The sequence below is a fragment of the Myxocyprinus asiaticus genome, chromosome 15, assembly GCF_019703515.2.
Source record: "Myxocyprinus asiaticus isolate MX2 ecotype Aquarium Trade chromosome 15, UBuf_Myxa_2, whole genome shotgun sequence".
NCBI lineage: Eukaryota > Metazoa > Chordata > Actinopteri > Cypriniformes > Catostomidae > Myxocyprinus > Myxocyprinus asiaticus.
The window spans coordinates 3,277,944-3,301,754 of NC_059358.1; the positions used below are offsets into that span (position 1 = coordinate 3,277,944).

Here is a 23,811-nt window from a genome sequence, read left to right on the forward strand (position 1 = left end):
CCAAATGGAACCCCAGATACCGTACCTCCACCCGCCCAGTCGCGCACTTCTTTGGGTTTGCTGTGAGTCCCGCTCGGCGCAGTGATCTCAGAACCGCCCTCAGATGTCGCATGTGCCGCTGCCAATCATTGCTGTAAATGATGATGTCATCTAAATAGGCAGCGGCGTATGCTGAATGCGGTCTGAGGATTCGGTCCATGAGACGCTGAAACGAGCGGGACTCACAGCAAACCCAAAGAAGTGCGCGATTGGGCGAGTGGAGGTACGGTATCTGGGGTTCCACTTGGGCCACGGGCAGGTGCGTCCCCAAGACCAAAAAAGGCGTGAGACAGTTCCTGGGGCTGGCTGGCTATTATAGAAGGTTTGTGCCTAATTATTCAGACGTCACCAGCCCGCTGACTGATCTCACTAAAAAGGGAGCTCCAGACCCGGTCCAGTGGATGGAGCAGTGTCAGCAGGTGTAAGCGCCCTTACCGCTTTCTCTCTCTCCGGAGAGATGCTTGACCATGCCCCCGCTGCCACATAGTCATTTATTAAAAAGTAGTTCAATCTTGAATAGTATTTCATTTTTAGAAATATTGTTCATTGTTAGTTCATGTTACCTTATGCATTGACTAATGTTAGTGCTAAGTGTTTATGTGATTAGTCCTACAATATACATGTTTTTACAAAATGATTTTTTTGAAGTGCATATATATACAGACTTTATAGTCAAAATTATCTTGTAAAGTTATACACTTAATTTTAGTTTCAGTTCAGTGCAGTCTATAAATGACTTTGCATGCTTATTGTGTATGCACACTCGTACAGCAGATCAACCTTGCACTGTCGTTACAGAATCGCACTGTGGCCACACCCAGTCATGGCGTCTGGGACATGAGAGGGAAACAATTCCATACTGGAGTGGAGATCAAGATGTGGGCCATTGCCTGCTTCGCTACGCAGAGACAGTGCAGAGAAGAGATACTCAAGTAAGACCACACCCTTCCACCTCTCTTAGATATGATTTTATTAGTTGATGTTAATTTTTCCCAAGATCACAATGGTTTTGCCAAGTTGTACATGTTCCTCAATCAACATCTTTTTTTGGTCCTGGAATAACATTCCTGTCAGAGAATCATATCCCGAACCCTAAAATTAGAAGGAAATGATGGCTTGATAAGTATTTTGTTTGCAAGCCCCTAACCCAACCCTAAGCCACACCTTAACATTAACTCTAAAGTATGATTGGTTAATAGAATAAGGATGTTGACTCGGGAAGATGTGCAACTCGGTGGAATCGCAGTCACCTTTTTCTGAATTAGAGGAACCATAATTTCGACCAAACAGCCAGTGTAGCCAAGTTGATAAAAATGTTTAATTTTAAATTAAAATACTGTAAAAATTAGGACTATTACAATAAAAAATTTATATATCACTATACTTTTTCTAACAATAATGTATCAATACTTCAGATCCATGTATCGCTATTTATATTGAACTATTTGTGTATTCATATCATGTCTAGCATTTCAATAATGAAGCAGGTCGTATAAAATAAGTGCAACGTCAGAGCGGCATTCCTCAGTGCAGTCAGAGATGCTTCAATGAGGCGTGAGAGAGACATAAATTGAGCCCGTTTAATTTCTAATCACACATAGCACGGATGATTTAAAAATGCTATCCGAACAAAACAAACACTTCAGTCAAAGTTACTGCTGCTTGTCTTAAAGATACTGTACCATTTTAGCACGTGATCTACAAATCAATGTAAATACTTGTAAATAGTACAAACTAAGCATGTAAACAACAAACATGTAACAAAATATAAATATGCAATATAATTAGCATTTTCAAGACATCATATTTATTGATGGGATACATGAATTTGTATATAAAAGCTAAAATATGACAGAATGATAAAAATTAATGATAAAATTTGTAAACTTAATATATCCATAATTTACCAAGTTAGAAGGTCGCCTGTATAATTAATAACAGCATTAGCTGGGGGGGGGGCCTGGGTAGCTCAGCGAGTATTGATGCTGACTACCACCCCTGGAGTCATGAGTTCTAATCCAGGGCGTGCTGAGTGACCCCAGCCAGGTCTCCTAAGCCAGGGGACCACAAGGGGGTGCTAGGGGGTCCACAGAAAATTTCAGAAAAAAGTGAAAAAATCACGTTATATAGGGATGCACAATTAATTGTATTTTAACTGCGATCACGGCTTCTGCCTCTCACAGCAGTCTGCGGTATTAGTGAGGTGGCAAACAGAAATTATCAGCCATAAAGTGTTCACTCATAAATTCAACTCTTTTTTTATTATAGGCTTTGTCAACGGATGACAGACAAAATCGCAAGCGCCAAAGCCCTTCTGAAGTCTGTTTGTTTTTTGTTTTTTTATTTTTACTCAATCACGCTTTCTTCACGCTTTCTTCATAAGTTCGCCACTGACCAATCAGTTTCACTTTCGAGCACGCGCTGAAATACAGAGCCGCAGTAATCTGAGTATCGCATGTCTCATGTGTGCCGCTTTGAGATCAGATGTCTTTCAACTGTTCTGAGACCCATTTCAATAAAACTTCCATTCATTCAACAGCGCTGTCGGTTAAAAGCCATTAAGATTAGGCAGCAAGTAAGCTGAATAACTTCATATGCAGCACGGTGTTACAGCAGTTCTGTGCTCGATCGACATGAATTTTCATTTCGTGCTCTCATTATGTATTATGCACAGAAGTTCAGAACAGCTCTGCTCTGAGATCGGTTCGGTTCGTGCGCACCATTAACGTGCGCTGAACGCGTTAAAAAAACGCTCCAGATTTACTTCAGTTGCATAATTTCAAATATGTTTGGCCATTAAAAGTGCTTTAAAAATCTAAAATACACTCGTGGCACCGTGGTTTTGTGGACCGAGGCTGAGCACCAGAACCTGTCAAAGCTGTTGTCAACAGAAACACACACACACACACACACACACTTACTTTCTTCAGTCTTTTTTCTCATCAAAATAATGGCTTGAGTCCAGATAGCATTTCCTCCTGCTAAATTATTACAGAAATATATTACTATTGTTTATTGCAATAACAACAACAATAATAATAATGACAATAATAATAATAAATTATTTTTTAGAGAACTTATGTGTGAAAGCCCTACAGAGTATCTCTTATATTGAAAGTAAAGCATCGGCAAAACATGACTTAATTTTGGTCAAATCATTTACTAGTTTGTAGTTTTAACACCTTGTCCAATATGAGAGCTGCTGTTTATTGTAATTAAAAAAAAATATATTTTAGAATTGATATCAGAGCAGTGGCAACAGTATTTTTTGTACAAATCGTGCAGCCCTGTAATGAAAAAAATAAATAAAAAATTCTCGAAGGGCAGAAAAATTGTGATTTAATTATCGTGATTAAAATTTTAAGAAAAAAAAATCATGATTATCAATTTAACCATTATCGTGCAGCCCTAATGTAATTCAAGGACCTGATAGCAGTCTGAGGGGTCCCTGGCAAGAGGATCATTATATTTGGGGGTCCTTGGCATCAAAAAGTTTGAAAACCCCTGTCCTAAGCAACCAAATTGGCTCGGTTGCTAGGGAGGGTAGAGTCACATGGGGTAACCTCCTCATGGTCACTATAATGTGGTTCACTCTCGGTGGGGCGTGTGGCGAGTTGTGCGTGGATGCCGCGGAGAATAGTGTGAAGCCTCCACACGTGCTACGTCTCCGTGGTAACGCGCTCAACAAGCCACGTGATAAGATGCGCGGATTGACGGTCTCAGACGCGGAGGCAACTGAGATTCGTCCTCCACCACCCGGATTGAGGCGAGTCACTATGCCACCACAAGGATTTAGAGCGCATTGGGAAATGGGCATTCCAAATTGGGGAGAAAAAGGGAAGAAAATTGGAAAAAAATAAATAAATGTTTTTTTACATTGTGTACACTTTCGAGTGATGACATTAACAAAAAAGACAATTCAAAGCAATGGTTTTCGCAATGTTGCTTTACATTGCCAACAGAATCATTGCAAATATCTCAAATATTCGATGTCACCCAGAGTTAGTTCCAATACTGGCTAACTTCATGCTTCAAAGTGTGTACTTCACCATCACCAGTGTAGTACATACTCATACTTAATAGTATGTGAATTAGTATTCATTCTTGATTTTTCCTTGCAGGGGTTTCACTGACCAGCTGCGTAAGATCTCAAAGGATGCGGGGATGCCCATCCAGGGGCAGCCGTGTTTCTGTAAGTATGCACAGGGAGCAGACAGTGTGGAACCCATGTTCAGACATCTGAAGAACACTTATTCTGGCCTTCAGCTCATCATCGTCATTCTGCCTGGAAAAACACCCGTCTATGGTGAGATCTGATTCAGACATCACACAGTGGAAAACACTCCTTCAGACTAATGAAAGCACATTTGTTGTGAACTTGCTTATATGCTTTTTGTGTTTGTGCAGCTGAAGTGAAGCGTGTTGGAGACACTCTTCTTGGAATGGCCACTCAGTGTGTGCAGGTGAAGAATGTGGTGAAAACGTCCCCTCAGACGCTCTCGAACCTCTGCCTCAAAATCAACGTCAAACTCGGTGGCATCAACAACATCCTGGTGCCGCATCAACGGTAAGCTGATGGGGAGAATTTAAAAATAATGAGAATTAGGAAAAAGAAACAGGAGGTAAGACAGCGGGTTTCTATAATTGCCTCATACTTTTATAAAGGAATTATTCAGCTAATGTAGTGTTTGTTTTTGTGTCTGTGTATTCTCTCTCTCAGGCCGTCAGTGTTCCAGCAGCCAGTCATATTTCTGGGTGCAGATGTTACTCATCCACCTGCAGGAGACGGGAAGAAGCCATCCATAGCAGCGGTCAGTTCAGCTCCCATTCTGATGGGAACGATGAAGTGAACCATAAATCATTTTAACAATAATAATTAAAGAACTAATTAGTCTTCATTATTATTATTGATCCTTTATAATTTCTCCTTTATTATTCTGTTCTGAATGTGCATCATTAATTTCACATTGTCATATAAACATCCAGTCATTTATCAAACTGATTTAAATTAAATGAATCTTAAGTGCACACAACACTGTAACAAATTACAGTTCATTCCAAGTTGGACATGTGAATAAAGAACTGCTCAGTCCGGTTAAGTTAGAGAGTCTTTAGACTGACTCAAACTGGTAACTCATGAGTTCGAGACACATTAGTGAGTCTTTTTCACTGATTCATTAGAAAGAACCAGCTGATATGTTGGCGAGTAAGACTACATTGGTCTCACTGTATGTTTGTTGTTACATGCAACCAGTGAGAGGACAATGCAACAGAAAGAGATTTATTGTCTTTGAAATATTTAGTGTGGAATGTTTTCATGACATCTGGTTTCCAACCCTACTTTTTATTCACTATGGCTCCATAATGACTCGTCTGCATCCAGGCATAATGCTCTTTTCTCTGTTTATAGGTGGTGGGCAGTATGGATGCTCATCCGAGCAGGTACTGTGCCACCGTGCGTGTCCAGAGGCCCAGACAGGAGGTGATTCAGGATTTGGCCTCTATGGTGCGAGAGCTACTCATCCAGTTCTACAAATCCACTCGCTACAAACCTACCAGAATCATCTTCTACAGGGACGGCGTGTCTGAGGGACAGTTTAGACAGGTGTGGAACAGCATTACATGCATGCCTCATCTCTCCTCATTTGCAGTGATTTGACAGTGTAAATACTTTGAGATGGTGGTCGACCAATATGTGTTCTTCAATGGCTGATACCATATATATATATGTTTGTGTTTACAGGTGTTGTACTATGAGTTGCTGGCCATTCGAGAAGCTTGTATCAGTCTGGAGAAGGAGTACCAGCCTGGCATCACGTACATAGTGGTGCAGAAACGCCACCATACACGACTCTTCTGTGCTGATCGCAATGAGAGGGTGAGCAATCTTTCTCTGGGCATTCATCTTGTTGAAAGGTCTGTAGAGAATCGCATTGAGATAAAAGAGCTCAATGTACTTTAAAAACATACTGTAACTTTCATAATTTCAAACTTATTTCTCAGTCCAAAAAGAGCATTTATCAAAACTAAGCTGCAAAAACAGCCCTTCTAAATCAAAGGGCCAGAGGGAGGGTGGAAAATTGTCTTGAAAAACTAAATTATGTCTGTTTTTGATGCAAAAAAATGCATGATATGTTCCTTTTTATTCATTCATTTGAGGGGGCATTTCTCCAAGTCTGTCCTCAAGTTTGTAAGGGAATAAATGTTTTTGAAGAGCTTTTTAAAGGAGCAAGACCATCGATTTCTCAGCAATAACCTCATTCACTGTTACCATTTAAATCATGAATCAAACACAAATAGGCATTCCTTTCATATGTCGAGCTGGTCTGAAGCATTTATTAAGAAAAGACCCACAATTTTCTTCAGGGTCTGCTAAAACGGCGTACAAGGAAACAAAACTGAGGGCTGCACATTTATTAGAACCATTTGGTGTTGATTATTTTCTTTGAATACCAAAGTGTTTTAAATGCTCTCTGTTTATATCCTGCACAGGTGGGTCGTAGTGGAAACATTCCTGCGGGTACGACAGTGGACACCGATATCACACACCCCTATGAGTTTGACTTTTACCTCTGCAGTCATGCTGGAATACAGGTATAAACGAGACACTGAAATTCCAACGCAATTTCTCAACGGACTGAAAATCACCTTTACTTGCCTTATGAGCTACCCAGTGGTCTTCTTTTATGTTAAAGGGATAGATCACCCAAAAATGAAAATTCTCTTATCATTTACTCACCCTCATGCCATCCCAGATGTCAGAATCTGCCGTTGCTGTTTCAAACCAAATGATGCGTCCAAGCTTTCGTTAGTAATTCAAAAATGTCACTTCAGAAATAGTATCACGGCTTGTGCTGTTTCTAACAAGTTATTGGATAAACAAGGGTGTGTGTGTGTGTGTGTGTGTAGAGAGAGAGAGAGAGAGAGAGAGAGAGAGAGAGATGGAGCGTGTTGGATCACCTGTTGCCACACCCAAGCAGAGATGCTGTCAGCTTTCTGAAGATCAGCTTTCTCAGTGGAAAAAGAGGGGGTATTTCTCCCTATTTTGCGGTAGCCGGTGCGCAAGAGTCATTTACTATAGAAACCGCAGTGTCCTCCACCATTTTAAACAGCACGTCCTCTCCAATGTGGAAATTCCAGTAAGAGGTGGGCGCCTTGAGTTTGTGTAATTAATCAGTCTGTTGTGTCTTCCAGCTGTGATGAGCCAGAATGCTGAAGTTGTTCATTTAAAGCCGTTTAAAGCTATTTCCTAGCTTTAGTAGTGTAGAGTAATATGAGCGATCACGTTGAGCTGTTGTATGTAATCACTGGCTGACGCGGATTCACTTCACTTCATCAACTGGCTCATATTACACACAAAAATGATCTTTTGCCACCACCTGCTGGCTAACATATGTAATGTAAAAAAAAAAATTACATGTAAACAGACAAGTAAAACCAGTTAAGAACAAGAAATAAGAATAAAAATAAATAAAATACATTTTAAAAAGTAAAAATTATTAAAAATGAATAAAACAGAAAAAGAATACAGAAATAAAATTATGCAGTGCAATCAATGAGTGCAGCACAGTGCTCAGTGAATAAATGCACAGCTAAACAGATGTGTTTTCAGACATGAGATACTTCATATGCCACTGCCTAAACCTTGGACTTAGGATAGACCTCACTGAAATGACCTGCTGGTTGAACTGCGATGCACCTCACTGATCTCTGCCTGAATCACCTTGGTCAAATGATGGACTACACTCTTAAAATCTTTCAGTTCATAAAAAATCTTTTTTTTAAACACTGGACCTTAACACTTACTTAGTTTACAAATTTTAAACTATGACTTGCACTTCACATAAATAACTAATATTGGCATTATATTCATGCTGGTTAGCTAGAGGGGAACTGGCGCCCACAGTGAGTCTCACTGATTTTTCTCCATTAACCAACATCTTATGGAGTTTTGTGTTCCTTGCCACAGTCGCCTTCGGCTTGCTCACTGGGGTTCTAAATACAATTATTATTTATTAAATTTTTATACACAATTTACAATCATATTTATTCAAACTACACAATGACCACTCTAACACTTTATAGATATTACAGTTTCATTTTCTGTTAAAGCGCAATTTTCTGTAAAGCTGCTTTGAAACGATGTGTGTTGTGAAAAGTGCTATACAAATAAAAATGACTTGACTTGAATGTGGCTACTGTTGGAGCAAATTTGACCTCTTCAGGAAGCTGGTTCCAGCTGCGGGTGGCATAATAACTAAACGCTGTCTCACCTTGTTTTGGCTAAACCCTCTGTATTTCTAACTGACTTTATCCTAATGATGTTTATATTCAACAAGCATATCTGCATGTATATAGGTCCTAGGCCGTTGACTGATTTATAAATGATTAATAGTACCTCAAAATCAATTCTAAATCTAACTGGAAGTCAATGTAAAGACCTGAGGACTGGAATAATATGCTCAGATGTTTTTGTTCGGGTGAGAATCCTGGCAGCAGCATTCTGAAGGAGCTGCAGGTATTTAATGGTCTTTTTGGGAAGCCCGGTGAGAAGTCCATTGCTGTAGTCCACCCTACTGGTGATGAATACATGAACAAGTTTCACTAAGTGTTGACTGGATACAAAACATCTTATTTTGGCTATATTTTTTAGATGATAGTAGGCTGATTTAGTTATTGCTTCGAAACTAAGGTCTGACTCCAAAATGACACCAAGATTCCTGACTTGATTTTTTGTCTTTAGACCCCTGGAGTCAAGGTATCTGTTCACCTTGGGAATTTCAACTTTGTTGCCAAATACAATGACCTCTGTTTTGTCTTTGTTTAACTGAAGGAAGTTTCGGCACATCCAACTGTTAATTTTGTCAATGCACTGGCAAAGAGTGTCTACGGGGCTGTAGTCATTTGGCGATAGGGCTAGGTAACTCTGTGTCATCTGCATAGCTATGGTATGCAATTTGGTTCTTTTTCATAATTTGGCCTAGTGAGACCATATACAGGTTGAACAGTAGCAGTGCAAGAATTGACCTTTGTGGGTCATGGATGTCCACAGAGGTCGCCATCACCTGAGTTTTAAAATTTCATGAACTACATTTCCCATAATCCTCCAGTCAGACTGATTACTCTTCCAACTGTATCACATTTAACCCTGTCTATTTAAGTTCCCAGTTTCAACGCGAAGTCTTGTTTGCCTATTCTACAATTCTGAGCGTTATTACTATCATTGATTACCCTTTGTTTGACTCCTGCCTGTTCTCTGAATTCCCCAGCCTTCTTGTGAGTGTTTTGGATTTACTGCCTGTTTATTGGATTATACCTCTGCCTATCAGACTTACTTTGTTTGCCTTTCTGGACTGCCTATCTGAGTACCGATCCCTTGCCTGCCTTTGTTTTTGCTCTTTGTTTTGTTACTTAGTTTTTACTATTTATTTGCCTTATTAAATTGCACATGGATCTTAACGCTACTGCCCTGGTATCTTCCCTACAGAAGACTTCGCCAAACCTAGATCCAGCAGCTTTTCAACAGTTACACATGCTTGTTTCAGCGCAAGCAGCCATGCTGACTAGTTACCATCAGCAGCTGTGCAAGCTCTCATCTATCACGGAAGAACTCTTCAAATCTGTGCAACCCAACCCATGTGTATCTCCGAAGGGGTTTCCACTAGCAGTTCCGCCTGCAGCCCAACGCCCTCAACGGCTGTTGTTAATCCTCGACTCTCTCTTCCAGAGAAGTTTGACGGATCACCCAGTAAGTGTCGAGGATTTCTGTTACAATGTGAACTTTTTCTGTCGCAACTACCTCACATATATCCCAACGATGAAGCTTGTGTTTCCTTCATTATATCACTGCTGTCAGGCAAAGCTCTAGACTGGGTTACAGCAGTTTGGAGTCAAGAAAACATCTTAAAGAGTTCTTTGTCTCACTTCCTAACTTGCTTGCGTGAAGTTTTTGAGCACTCCAAGGGTGGTAAGGACCCTGGAGAACTTCTGATGTGTCTAAAGCAGAATATGTCAGCTGTTGAATTTGCTTTATCATTCCGCACTCTAGCAGCACAAACCGTGTGGGTGGAGGATACATTAAAACTGTTGTTCCATGAAGGACTAAACCCTGACTTTCAAACGGAACTAGCATATCGTGATGAGGGAAGATCTCTGGATGAATTCATCAAACTCGCCATTCGCCTGGACAACCTGATCAAAGCTCATCGTCCAGTCAGCTCTCTACAATCAATTCCTTCTGACATCGCTGTAACCAGTCTTCACGAGCCCATGCAAGTGGGTCGTTCCTCCCTCACCACCGAAGAGCAACAACACCATCTCAGAGAGAGACTTTGTATCTGCTGCGGACAGTCGAGACATTTACTGGCTGCCTAGTAAATGCCCCTAGGGGGGCGTGACTGTGAGTTTTGAATTCTCTAATTTGATTCATATTGATCAGTTTCAATTGTCTGTCATATTGCATGTTCAGAATAGTGAACAGCAGATGTCAGCCATCTTAGATTCCGGGGCTGCTGGTAATTTCATTGACCTGGCCCTCGCCATGAATCTAAGATTGTCTTTTATCCCTTGTGTCCCTCCATTACATGTCGCAGCGCTAGACGGATGGCTCCTAGGCTCCGGCAAGATTCAGCAGATAACTCAACCCATTCAACTCCAAGTTGGACTCTTTCATCATGAGGAAATTCAGTTCCTGGTCACTCACTCTCCAAAAAACCCGATTGTTCTTGGCTTACCATGGCTGAGTCTTCACAACCCTGAGATTTCCAAATTACTTAAATGGAGTACCTCCTGTTTCCAGTCTTGCCTCAACCTCCCTGAACCCATCTCTCTCCCTCCCGGTATGTACCATGACTATCCTCCCAGAAAAGGAGATGTCGACCCTGCTTTTGACCTTTTGCCAGGCTCCTCTCCTCCACACGGACGAATTTACCCCTTATCTGAGCCAGAGACTAAAGCTATGGAAGAATACATAGCAGAATCCCTAGAAAGGGGTTTCATTCGACCCTCCACCTCTCCAGCTTCGGTGGCTTTCTTCTTCGTAGGAAAGAAGGACGGTGGTCTTCGTCCATGCATTGACAATCGAGGCCTGAACTCTGTCACCATCAAGTATCGCTACCCCCTTCCTCTGGTACCACCAGCGCTAGAGCAGTTAAGAAACGCCAAAATCTACACTAAGCTGGATCTTCATAATGCCTACAATTTGATCCGCATCTGGGAGGGGGATGAATGGAAAACGGCCTTCTCTACACACACTGGCCACTATGAATATCAGGTGTTGCCTTTCGGACTTTCCAATAGTCCTTCTGTCTTCCAAGCCTACGTGAATGACATTTTCTGTGACATTATTGGCAAGTGGGTTCTAGTCTACATCGATGACATCCTTATATTCTCATCTTCCCTTGATGATCACATTCAACATGTCAGAGTGGTACTCAACGGTCTTATTCAACATCAGCTTTACGCCAAGATGGAGAAATGTGAGTTCCACCAGTCCACCATCTCCTTCCTGGGGTATATCATCTCCCCTGAGGGGGTTGCCATGGACTCTTCCAAAGTACAAGCGGTACTGCAGTGGCCCTTACCGGTGTCTATTAAGGAACTGCAATGCTTCCTCGGCTTTGCCAACATCTACCGACGTTTCATTCGAGGTTTCAGCTCCATAGCTGCCCCACTCACCACTCTGCTCCGTGGTAAAGCCCAAAAATTAAACTGGACACCTTCCGCCCGTCAAGCCTTTGATGATCTCAAGCGTCGCTTCACTACTGCCCTTAATCTCCATCCTGATCCCTCTCGACCCTTCGTGCTAGAAGTAGATGCTTCTGACTCTGGAGTAGGTGCGGTACTCTTCCAGCGACAAGGATCTCCTGCTAAACTCCAGCCATGTGCATTCTTCTCACGCAAGTTATCTTCGGCCGAGAGAAACTTTGATGTCGGCAATCGAGAACTGTGACTAACAATTGTGAGCCATGAAAACGGCTTTCGAGGAGTGGAGACACTGGCTAGACAGAGCTCACCATCCATTTCTGGTGATTACGGATCATCGTAACCTAGAATATATTCAATCGGCCAAGCACCTAAATCCTCGCCAAGCCTGATGGTCTCTCTTCTTCTCCAGATTCGATTTCACCATCACCTTTCGACCTGGGTCTAAGAACACCAAGGCCGACGCTCTGTCCCGCATTTATGATTTCTTCAGTGACAACAACCCTGTGACTTCCATCATCCCACCTACTCTCATTGTTGCTCCCGTACAGTGGGATATCATGGCTGATATTACCCAAGCTCAGAACCAAGAACCCACTCCCGCTGGCTGCCCTCCTGACAAAGTCTTTGTCCCCAGTTCCTTACGGAACAGGGTTCTTCAGTGGGTTCGTGACTCTGCCTGCTCGGGATATCCAGACGCTCAAGCTACATGCAGATTAGTGCAAAACCGGTTTTGCGAATATGTTAAAAACTGCAATGTGTGTGCCACCACTAAATCTCTTCGACAGCTCCGGTCTGCTCTCCTTCAACCTCTTCCTGCCCCTCGACGTCCTTGGTCCCATATCGCAGTGGATTTCGTCACGGATCTACCCAACTCGCAGGGTTTCACTACCATCCTAACCGTGGTGGATCGATTCTCTAAAGCCTGTTGATTCATCCCTCTGCCCAAACTTCCTTCGTCCATGGAATGTGCAGAGAGCCTGTTTCATTAAGTCTTCCGCCTATATGGCCTTCCTGAGGACATTGTCTCCGAACTCTCTGATCAAAACTGCCACCGAAACCACACCGTTCAAATGCATCTTAGGGTTTCAACCACCACTCTGCCCCTGGTCCGGGGAACCTTCCGATGTTCCCGCTGTCGACGACTGGATGCAACGCAGCGAGGCTATCTGGGACCAAGCTCATGTCCACCTGCTACATGCCATTCGTCGACAAAGTGAACAAGCCAATCTCCATCGCCGCCCAGGTCCCAACTATGCTCCTGGACAATGGGTCTGGCTATCAACCCAAGATCTTCGTCTATGACTCCCGTGTAAGTCCCAGGTATGTTGGCCCTTTCAAAATTCTCCGTCAAATTAATCCTGTATCATTTAGACTTCAGCTCCCTGCTAACTACCTTATTTCCCCTGCATTTTATGTGTCCCTGCTCAAACCTGCGGTGCCTCCGTGAGAGGAAGTTTCTCAAGACCCTCAGAGACCCCTTCCATTCCTCACTGACGGAGAAGAAGCCTTTTGGATCCACAAGCTTCTGGACTCTCGACGCCGGGGTCGGACAATTCAATATTTGGTGGACTGGGAAGGCTACGGTCCCGAGGAACGTTCCTGGACTAATTCTGAGGACACTCTGGACCCTAATCTCATCACTGAGTTTCACTGCAATTTCCCTCATCGACCCGCTCCCATAGGTCGAGGTAGACAACCTCCTCACGTCAGGAGCCGTTCGCCGGGGGGGGTGTGGGGGTGGGGTGGATTCATTCATTCTCCCCTGAATGCCACCAGAGGTCGCCATCACCTGAGTTTTAACATTTCACGACTACATTTCCCATAATCCTCCAGTCAGACTGATTACTCTTCCAACTGTATCACATTTAATCCTGTCTATGTAAGTCCCCAGTTTCCACGCATTCAGCGTGAAGTCTTGTTTGTCTAGTCTACAATTCTGAGCGTTATTACTATCATTGATTACCCTGTGTTTGACTCTTGCCTGTTCTCTGAATTCCCCATCCTTCTTGTGAGTGTTTTGGATTTACTGCCTGTTTATTGGAGTACCTGTCTGCCTATCGGACTTACTTTGTTTGCCTTTCTGGACTGCCTGTCTGTGTACTGATCCCTTGCCTGCCTTTGTTTTTGCTCTTTGTTTTGTTACTTTGTTTTTACTATTTATTTGCCTTATTAAACTGCACATGGATATTAACACTACTGCCCCGGTATCTTCCCTACATCCTGAACCATGATATGACCTGAATAAGGGGTATAACAGTTCGTTTGTTTGTTTTTTTTCACTGTGATTGTCAACTAATAAACACCATCAGTGATCAACATCACATACACCAGAGATGTGTTCAAAAACAAGAGCAATATATCCAATATATTAACTTTTATTGAATCCTGAATTTTTCTTTAAGATCTTGTTTGCATTGTGGTTACTGTCATGACAATTTAGTACATTTTCCCCTCCAGTTTTCATTAATTAAATTGTAAACAGTGTTCCCACGAAAATGGAAAACCAGGGAAATATCAGGAAATTTTAAAATTGTACTTTTCAGGCCTGGAAAAGTCCTAGAAATTAATAAAATCTTATATGTCAAGGAAATTTCTAGATAGTGAATATCTTGTAGTTATGCTCTGATCTCTTTCCTCATCATCTTCCTCCTGTCAGGGCACCAGCCGACCCTCTCACTACCACGTCCTGTGGGACGACAACTGCTTCACTGCTGATGAGTTCCAGCTGCTCACTTACCAGTTGTGCCACACATACGTGCGCTGTACCCGCTCCGTCTCCATCCCTGCGCCAGCATACTACGCCCACCTGGTGGCCTTCCGTGCCCGCTACCATTTAGTGGACAAAGAACACGACAGGTGTGTGTACCATGACCAATATCTGTGCCAGTGTCTCAGCATTGCTGGCATTTGGGGCTAGGTACAATGAATGGAAAAAAGTATCTTAAATCTTGAGATTTTTTTTACCATTTGACAATATTCTATCTATCTGTATGTCTATCTGTCTGTCTGTCTGTCCGTCCATCCAAATTTTTCACCATTTGACAATACTATGTCTGCCTGTCTATCTGTCTGGCTGGCTGTCTGTCTGTATGTCTGTCTTTCCATATTTGTATTTATTTATTTATGTTATCCCCTTTTCTCCCAATTTGGAATGCCCAATTCCCACTACTTAGTAGGTCCTCATGGTGGCACGGTTACTCACCTCAATCCGGGTGGCGGAGGACAAATCTCAGTTGCATCCGCTTCTGAGACCGTCAATCCGTGCATCTTATCACGTGGCTCATTGTGTATGACACCGCGGAGACTCACAGCATGTGAAGGCTCATGCTACTCTCCACGATCCATGGACAACTTACCACGCGCCCCATTGAGAGCAAGAACCACTAATCATGACCACGAGGAGGTTACCCCATGTGACTCTACCCTCCCTAGCAACTGGGCCAATTTGGTTGCTTAGGAGACCTGGCTGGAGTCTCTCAGTACACCCTGGATTCAAACTCACGATTCCAGGGGTGGTAGTCAGTGTCAATACTCGCTGAGCTACCCAGGCCCCAAGTCTTTCCATATTGTTCACCATTTGAAAATACTCGGTCTGTCTGTCTATCTGTCTGTCTTTCTGTCAACCCATCTATCCATCTGTCTATCCATCCGTCTATCTGTCCTTCCATCTGTCTGTCTCTGTCTTTCTGTCTCTGTCTGTCTATCCATCTACAGTATCTATCTCTCTTCTTGATATTTCTGCATTTGCTCTGAAATGGCTTATTTTGGATTGCCGAAAACATCATTTCAAGTCAACAATCATTGTAACCAGTTAGATTCAAAACTGTAATCTTTAATCTTTTTAGCACAAATTATTTTATTATTGCATTTTAAGTAAAGAAATGCAATAAAAATCCAGTTGTTGAGGCATGTTTTTTACATAAAGAAACACAAGGAAGAGTGATATTAAATCACTTTTATTTATATGCAAAATAATTACATAGTAATAAACAGTAATATTTACCTTCGCATATTTTTACTAAAACATTGTATTATATAAAAAATGCCACATGGAGACTTCCTTGAATATTTTCTGAGTGATGATGCAAACCAGTTGATTCATTGAAATTAACAGTTTGAACTGATTCACGGAAATTAATCAAACTTACCAATCCATGCAATTTTTATGACTGAAATGTGTTTAACAAGATAATTAAAATATATGTCCCAAGTCCCAAAACAAGGATGGATCATGCAACTAGGCTCTTGTCACATTTTTTAAGAAGCTTAATCAACAAATAAAAAGTGCATTAAAATAAGTGTGACCTAAATGATGTTGCTTAGTTTTATATCACCGGCGATCATTGTGACTATATCGTGAATGTTTCTTTAACAGTATATCTCCCTTTTCTTTCTCAGCGCTGAGGGCAGCCACGTCTCCGGGCAGAGTAACGGCCGGGATCCCCAGGCGCTCGCCAAAGCCGTGCAAATTCACCATGACACCCTGAGGACCATGTACTTTGCCTGAGCCAGCCCACATTAAGCCCATATTCAACCAGTCATGCACTCAAAACCAACAACCACATACACACAGTCACATCTCCCTCAAGTCTGTGCATCCTGAAGGGTCGGTCTCTGTGGTGATGGAAGCACCGCCACCCCGCCCAGAAAATCTGGACCTGACACTGTGCAGCAGGAAAAGACAGGGCCTGCACGCTGGTCTTAGGAAGCAGACCTGCGTTAATTCCCCATGTGGACCTCGGCACTATTATGCAATATAAATCCAGCCGACTGCGGCCGTTCTCTCATTTCCCCTCCAAACCCTCGAAAATAATTAAAAGGGAAGCCCGTCTAGGTCCCCTATTCTTTTCCTGTCTGTAGACATAACATTAAATTTCTTTCCCTGCCTGTCACACCTCGTACCTCAACGTTTCCTAACAGCACTTTTCCCGTTATCTCCCAAGATGAGATTTGAACGGAAGCGGATAGAAAGACCATGAAGGAAGTTTTGAGGAACGCCTGCTGTCAGATTGAAAAAATGCCGCCACACGGGCTACTACATTTTATCAATGTACTCTTCTCCCGTTCTCAATTATTTTTGTAGCCAATGGTGACTTAACGAAGTGTTCAAGTGTCAGTTGTGAAGAACCAATTGTGCGTTAGCATTTTAAAACAGAAAAAAGTTTTATTGTTAGAAAAGTGCCATTGCCAGGCGTAAAGTCCTTTGCGACGGACCCTGCCGGGGGCAAAACGCTAATTGTATTATTTCAAAGCAAATTTACGATTTTACGCTCTGTAATATCTACCTGGAGTGGCCCTGAACACCATCTGTGAGCTTTCATGTACTACAACGCAAAGTTATCATGTTATGATTAATGCTTTTATTTATGATACAAAACATTATCCCCTATTTTATTTTATTTTTTAAACACCTAAATTCCCTCCAGTATTGTTTTCAATGCAGTTCCGAACAGATTTGTCTTGTTCCCTTCCGTCTCAGTTTGAAATGCATAGTCCTTGATATATGACAGATCACATTGTTACTATCATAGTTTAGTGCAATAATCCATTAGCAGATTGAGAATACCTCCTCTGCGAAGACTCAAGGTTCGCTGGAAGTTTGTTGCGGAAGTGTGCGATTGGAAGAGGCAATTTAGGAAAGTTATGGCAACAGAAAGCGAGTGATGTGCATTGAGGTTTGTTTTTAAGGTGGAGGTGTGCATGTTTGGCACTTTTATGTTGAGATTTTATTTTACATAAGTAGGGGGCATTTCTTGATGTTTGACCATGGATGAGAGACTTTACAAGTGCCTGCTTCTAGAAATGGTTGATGTGGGAAGTAAAAGAATAACGAACGCACCTCATTTAGTCCGACCAAGGGCACAGTTGCAAACACATTCAACTGTACAGCCTTAATGAAATCTGTTAAAATGTGAGCCAGAGTGGTTTTGCTGGTTTAATCATACACTTATTTTATGATGTTTCAACTCGTGTTTTCGGTACGATTTTCAACGCCCTGCCTGTTCAAAGGATTTCGCTGCTATTATACTTGTCAAAGTAAGACCGACTGAGCCATGCTTCAGTTGGCAGCTCTGGGCACATGTTCACGGAGAAGCTCCGACAGAACCTGATATGTGCTTATTCACTGGAGGGCCAATAGAGGTCAGTATAGTATTTTACTTGAAGAGTGTATCTCGGTGCAGTGAGCTCGAGTGCCTTTCTTTCTCCGTGCCCCATCTGAAGCATGTCCAGCTGTGTAACGACGGTTAACTGCACTAAATGATGCATAACGAGTGGTGCTATTAGGTGCGGCCCATGCAAGTATCGGAAATTGGCAGAGACTTCATTCATAAGGTGGGAACATGGGATGCATAAATGGTGCTCTCCTAATGTCAGGACAGATATTTGATTATTAGATTTAGTTTTGTTTATTTGGATATTAAATTATATTGCATAGAATGGTACAGCAAAATGGCCACTTAGAATAAGATTACGGTCAATTGCACGAAGCACTACACCATAAAACATGTAATGAAGGTTTCCCCTCTTTACAATTGACTGCCTCTGACATTTCGAAGGTGACTTAAAACCTTTTCAATAACAATTTCAATCCCTTTAAAATGGTAAACTATATTTGCAATATGTAATCCAAGTTTAGTTACTTAAGTTCTAAAGCATAAATTAATAACGTTTTACTGCTAATGAGGATAAGATTGGAACCGATGCACCAGGTTGTTTTGTGGGTACCCAGAAGGGCATGTTTTCCGACTCTGAGGCCTTGTCTTTTCACTCGAGAGGTTTGAGCAATTTTGTGAGCATCTGTGAGGTTTAAAACAGCAAGCAAAGATTCGGCCACTGAAATTGTACCCTTTTAATTTTACCTTCCTTATTGAAACCACTATTGGTCATCAGAAGTTAAACCGTCTGTGTGTGGATGCCAAACAACTATCAGTTTAAGAAGTAATCTTGATGATGTGTCGTGATTCATTTTTGTGTAGTTGTAACTTCGTAAATACTAATACTGGCCTCTTATTCTGATAAAAGGTCTCTTTTAAATGAAAAGTCCAGCCATAATTGATAATTTTGTCATTTTCATTTACATATTCTAAACCCGTACAAATGTACAAATTTTTTTGTTTTTTCTGCCAGGCTCCAAAAAGGACATAAAGGTGTCTTAAAAGTTGTCCAAATGACTTGTGCTTATTATTCCAAGTCTTTTGAAGTCATTCAGCAGCTTTGTGTGAGTAACAAACTAACGTTTAAGTCGTTATTCCCTGAGAATCTTTCCCTCCGCCTTAGCTCTCGGATCTCATTTGCACTTCTGCATATTCAAACATGACATGATGGGTCACATGAGAACCATTTGCATTCTGTATTATTGACGTCAAACCTGCAAAGATGCCAGGTGATCTGTCTTAGTGCTCCAGATTCAAATGTGCTCAAGCGTGAATGAGACTTAAGAGCTGTGATAGAGGGAAATATTTTCAGCAAATAACTACAATTTTGGTGTTTGTCACTCAAAGCTATCTTACGGCTTCAGAAAGCAAGTCATACGGGTTAAGAATGACATGAGGGTGAGTAAATGGTGACCGAATTTTCATTAATGTGTAAACTATTGAAGGATCAATACATTTTAATTGAAGATTGTATTAAGGATTGAGCACCTTTTTATTGCCGTTGTAAAGGAAGATGTTTACAGTGTTCGCTTGAATTATTGACTTGGCCTGTAGCGACTTCCATTATCCATAGAAATGATGGTCTCGTATAACCAAATTGCTTTAGAATGTCCACAAACGAAAGGCAACTTATTTTGTCTTGTCTTGTTATCTCTTATATTTGAGCTTTAGGAAGGGTCTTATTTTATGGTCTAATATATAATGTGAGTTCAAAGTAGAAAGTGCCTTTTCTCATGATGGTGCTGAATTATCTGAAACTAAAGTGAGTGATCAAAGAGCATATTCGTCTTATTCTTACCTTGAAGAAGGTGTGCACACATGCAAACACATTTTTATCTCGATCAGGAGGCTCTTTGTACATTCAGATATTACAATGACAACATATATGCCAAGTGTATGAACGAAGGTTGAGCCCTGAATCACACTGTATTAGGAGTCTGGACCAATGGAAGTGTTTATATAGTTGAATGTGCTATCTTTAGACAGCTCATATTATATAGCCTGATCCTGGAGAGGAAAGCCCAGTATAGCACTTTAAAGACTGCCACCCAAACAAAAGTCAAAGTGCTTTGCTCTCCTTTTATACCCCTATAAGCCCCTTTTTTCATGTACTCCAGAAAAAGACGGCCTCTAGTTCTTGAATTCTTTGCTGAGGGAGACTTGAACAAGATTAGTATGATTTATAGAGTTTTGAAGGTTTAGGCAGGGCACAATTATTATCTTTTGGACTTCATAATGCCCTTTTAGTGTCATTTTTTTAGTGGCTGGTCGCTCTCAATGTGCAATTGCCCATATTAACTTCAGTGAATAAAGTATATGTTTTATACGCATTTACGACCCCCATGGCTTGTATGTGGCTCATGGGTGCCCTGGGGTCCAGGAGGATATACCTCGATGAGAAATCTCAAAAACACTGCACCTCACTTACCTTAGTATGCTGCAAATATTATAGTGAAAGAAACTGCAAAGAGGTGAAACTCAGAAAACCTGTTGAGAACATGTCCCGGTCATATTTTACCGCAAAAGCAAAGGGGGAATAAGAAATTATGTTTTGCTTAAAGAAAATGAAACCTATTTTTAAGATTTTTTTATGATATTATTTTCATGGCTATTAAACAACTTTATCATTATGCAAAAAAAAAAAAAAAAAAAAAATTGCATTACTGCTATGTGCAAAAAAAAGTATTTTTGCAAATTACGATGTCCGGATGTATTGCACCCTGTGTACACTGGACATGAGTGGCGCATTGCGTCAAAAGCTTATCTTTCTCATAATTATCAGTGACGCTGTCTACACTGGAAGTGTCTGTTGCAGCACGTCACGTCGACAGTAACCGTTCTGTTTTGTGCTGCCGCTACTCCTGCAAACAAACAAAGAAACCGTTTAGAACGTTCACTTCGACGCGTCCAGTGTAGACAGTGTTTCACAGTAATGAGAATCACCATTAAAAAATAATGCAAATTATGAAACAATATTGAATGAACTGAACAATAAAATGTCCAGATGCATTACAGATATGAAATTACGAATTATGAAAAAACTGAATGTCTGAACACATATGAGAATGTAATGAGAATTTTAATTGCTTAATTGTTATGAAAATAATGTCCCGATGCAAACAAATATGATGGTCTGGGGCCTGGGTAGCTCAGTGAGTAAAGACGCTGACTACCACCCCTGGAGTCATGAGTTCGAATCCAGGACATGCTGAGTGACTCCAGCCAGGTTTCCTAAGCAACCAAATTGGCCCGGTTGCTAGGGAGGGTAGAGTCACATGGGGTAACCTCCTCATGGTCGCTATAATGTGATTTGTTCTTGGTGGAGCACATGGTGATCTTATCACATGGCTTGTTGAGCGCTTTGCCGCGGAGACGTGCGTGTGGAGGCTCATGCCATTCTCCATGGTAACGCGCTCAACAAGCCACGTGATAAGATGCGTGGATTGACGGTCTCAGACGCGGAGGCAGCTACACCACCACGAGGACCTAGAGTGCATTGGGAATTGGGCATTCCAAATTGGGGAGAAAAGTGGAGAAAAAACAAAAACATGATGGTCTTAAAAAATCCTCCTAGGCAAAATTATAATTTCTTTCTAATTTTCTTTGATTTTGGTGTGAATTGTGACCTGGACGTGATTTTGCGGGATTCACGCAAATATTACTTTGATAACAGTATAATGCTTGATTAATGCCTGACAATATCCTTTTAGATTAAGCAGTTTAATTGTAAGAAAAGTAATAGTTGTTTTTATATCATAACACTTATCATTTCTCTTCTTTATTGAGCCAACTTTTATTTTGTTGTCCTATTTAAATGTTTTTTTTTTCTTTTGATATATTGGAAATATATATGGGAAATATTTAATAGTGTATTTATTGAGGGAGTGCTTAAAGCGGCTGGAGTCTCCGCATTGTTGGCCAGAGTTACGGGATGGGGGGGTGAGTTAAGGGGTTCGGGGGGGCGGAAGCCTGCCTCTCATCGCCAACCAACCCTCAACTTCCTCTTACACACAAGCACAACCACAGAGTGGGCAGGGGTGGCACAATCCTGCGGAATGTTTGGATTTTTGACGAATTGTCTTTCAAGATTGTCCACCATTTGACATCCAAATCTCATTCTTCAGCTCTCCAGCAAAGAGGCTCGGCACGTCCCACACGTTGCATCTCATCTCGTTAAGAGGAGAACTACACTGACTTGGTTATTCCAAAAAAAAAGCGTATGTTTTTCATCTAGAGCTGCTAAACTCTTAGCCATACAAGTTTCCCCAGCTTGAGGGTGAACTAGAAGGATGTTGTTTTTTTTTTCTCTAGGTGCACCCGGTGCTTTTTACGAAGTGTGAATCGGATAATGGTATTTGTCCTTCGTCATTTGCTTTGAGTTCAATTGTCTTCATGCCAGAGCCTTTGGAAGAGAGGGGGTCCCATTCCACTCAGATTTATAAATATAAATATATATATATGAGCCTTAGCCTTAACGGTATTCTTTTGTTTTCATATTCAACTTAAAATGTTTATAAATTGCTTAAGTTGTGCATAGAGAAGCATACTAACTCCCTTGTTGCATCTTGGTTCTCTTTTTAAACCACTAATTGCGCGACGTTAACAAGTCCTGATGTGTGCAAATGTAATCGCTCCCAGTCCGGCAAGAGCAGGGCAAGACGTCCGTACGTGAGAGACCAGTGTCTGTATTTCGAATCGTCGTGTTGTCACTTTCCAGGGGGACAGAGGCATTGAGCTCCTGAGAAGTTGCACCAAAATCGGTGACAGAATGCAAGTCAATTCCTAAAAATGTTTACAAAATAGTTTACCGAAACGTCAAGCTCCAGCATTCCAAAAAAGGACTGTGAACCATCAAACGCAAACGAACGGCAAGTCTGTCAGTTCTCCATTTCTTTCGCAAAGATGAGTGATGCTTGCACCAAATACCATTTCATGTCTCTTCGTACTAGAAGACGACTTCCGTGATTTTTGTCGTCTTTCAATGCATATGAAGAGCCAAAGTACAGTCGTTCCTGTCTGTGTGAGTTAAGATGTCGTGTTATCCAACCGGTATCTCGTCTCAAACCAGGAGCTCCATGGCTCTGTCCTCCCTTCTCTCCTCTCCGTGTTTGCAAAGAGTCTCTCTAATGTACCAAGGGATCTTTCTTTTACCTTGAAATGTCTTTCTTTGTTTTATAATAATCTCTTTGTAGATCAATGGCCTTTTAGTGTTGCTTTGCTTCAGTTTGGAGTGTATCTTTCACTAATACTTGCAATAAAAAGCTTTGCTTTTGAATCATGGACTTGATGTTTTTGCTTTACATGCCTTGGTTGCATTACAGACAAGATCACAATGTTTTTAAGCGTTTGGATAAAGAATAACTCTTGACAACATCCCACAAAGAATTGTATTGGTTGCATATAAACATGCTACATTTAGGCTACTTTTTCTATGTACTATTTTGTATGTATACTGTACAAAGTATGCACATTTTCTGCATGCATACAGTAAATATCTACATACTGTATATGCACGTATATATCCTTGTTACAGGTGTTTTACTAGTAACGATTCTTTCTGCAGTTCCTTTTCTTAACACTAGTGAGAGCAACTCGCCTATAAAAAATATAAAGAGAATAGAAATGTAGTCTGGTGCTTATCGCTAAGCAACCTGTACATTATCCCATTTATTACATTGCTACCTACCCAATAAATAGATATTAAAATATTGATTTGATATTGATTTAAAATATTTTACTTAGTGAGAAGAGGGCTGAGTGATACATGAGACACGGAACTGACATAGCTACTGGTTTTTCTTTTCTTTCTTTAGTTTCAGTTTTTCAATTAGGTTTTTATTTTTATTTCATGTAAAATTTCAGTTCAAATGTCATTTTTAGTTTTTGCCGGTCATCTGCTGCAAATCCTCAA

General features: G+C 41.2%; 1 protein-coding gene across 5 annotated transcripts in view; it reads left to right on the top strand.

Annotated features, from left to right (window-relative positions):
- LOC127453090 (protein argonaute-3) overlaps positions 1–23,175 on the top strand; it is a 72,140-nt gene extending 48,965 nt beyond the window's left edge. For 2 of the 5 annotated variants that reach the window (XM_051719163.1, XM_051719165.1), the window contains exons 11-19: positions 838–971; positions 4,161–4,345; positions 4,447–4,606; positions 4,760–4,850; positions 5,450–5,644; positions 5,783–5,917; positions 6,532–6,633; positions 14,402–14,601; positions 16,144–23,175. In XM_051719163.1, the coding sequence (XP_051575123.1) occupies positions 838–971; positions 4,161–4,345; positions 4,447–4,606; positions 4,760–4,850; positions 5,450–5,644; positions 5,783–5,917; positions 6,532–6,633; positions 14,402–14,601; positions 16,144–16,252 (1,311 nt within the window). In that variant the 3' untranslated portion in view covers positions 16,253–23,175. Of the gene's footprint in view, positions 1–837; positions 972–4,160; positions 4,346–4,446; positions 4,607–4,759; positions 4,851–5,449; positions 5,645–5,782; positions 5,918–6,531; positions 6,634–9,526; positions 10,767–14,401; positions 14,602–16,143 lie in introns of those variants that run through there. The other 3 variants (XM_051719161.1, XM_051719162.1, XM_051719164.1) reach the window with 2 other exon arrangements.
- Positions 23,176–23,811: the final 636 nt, after the last annotated feature.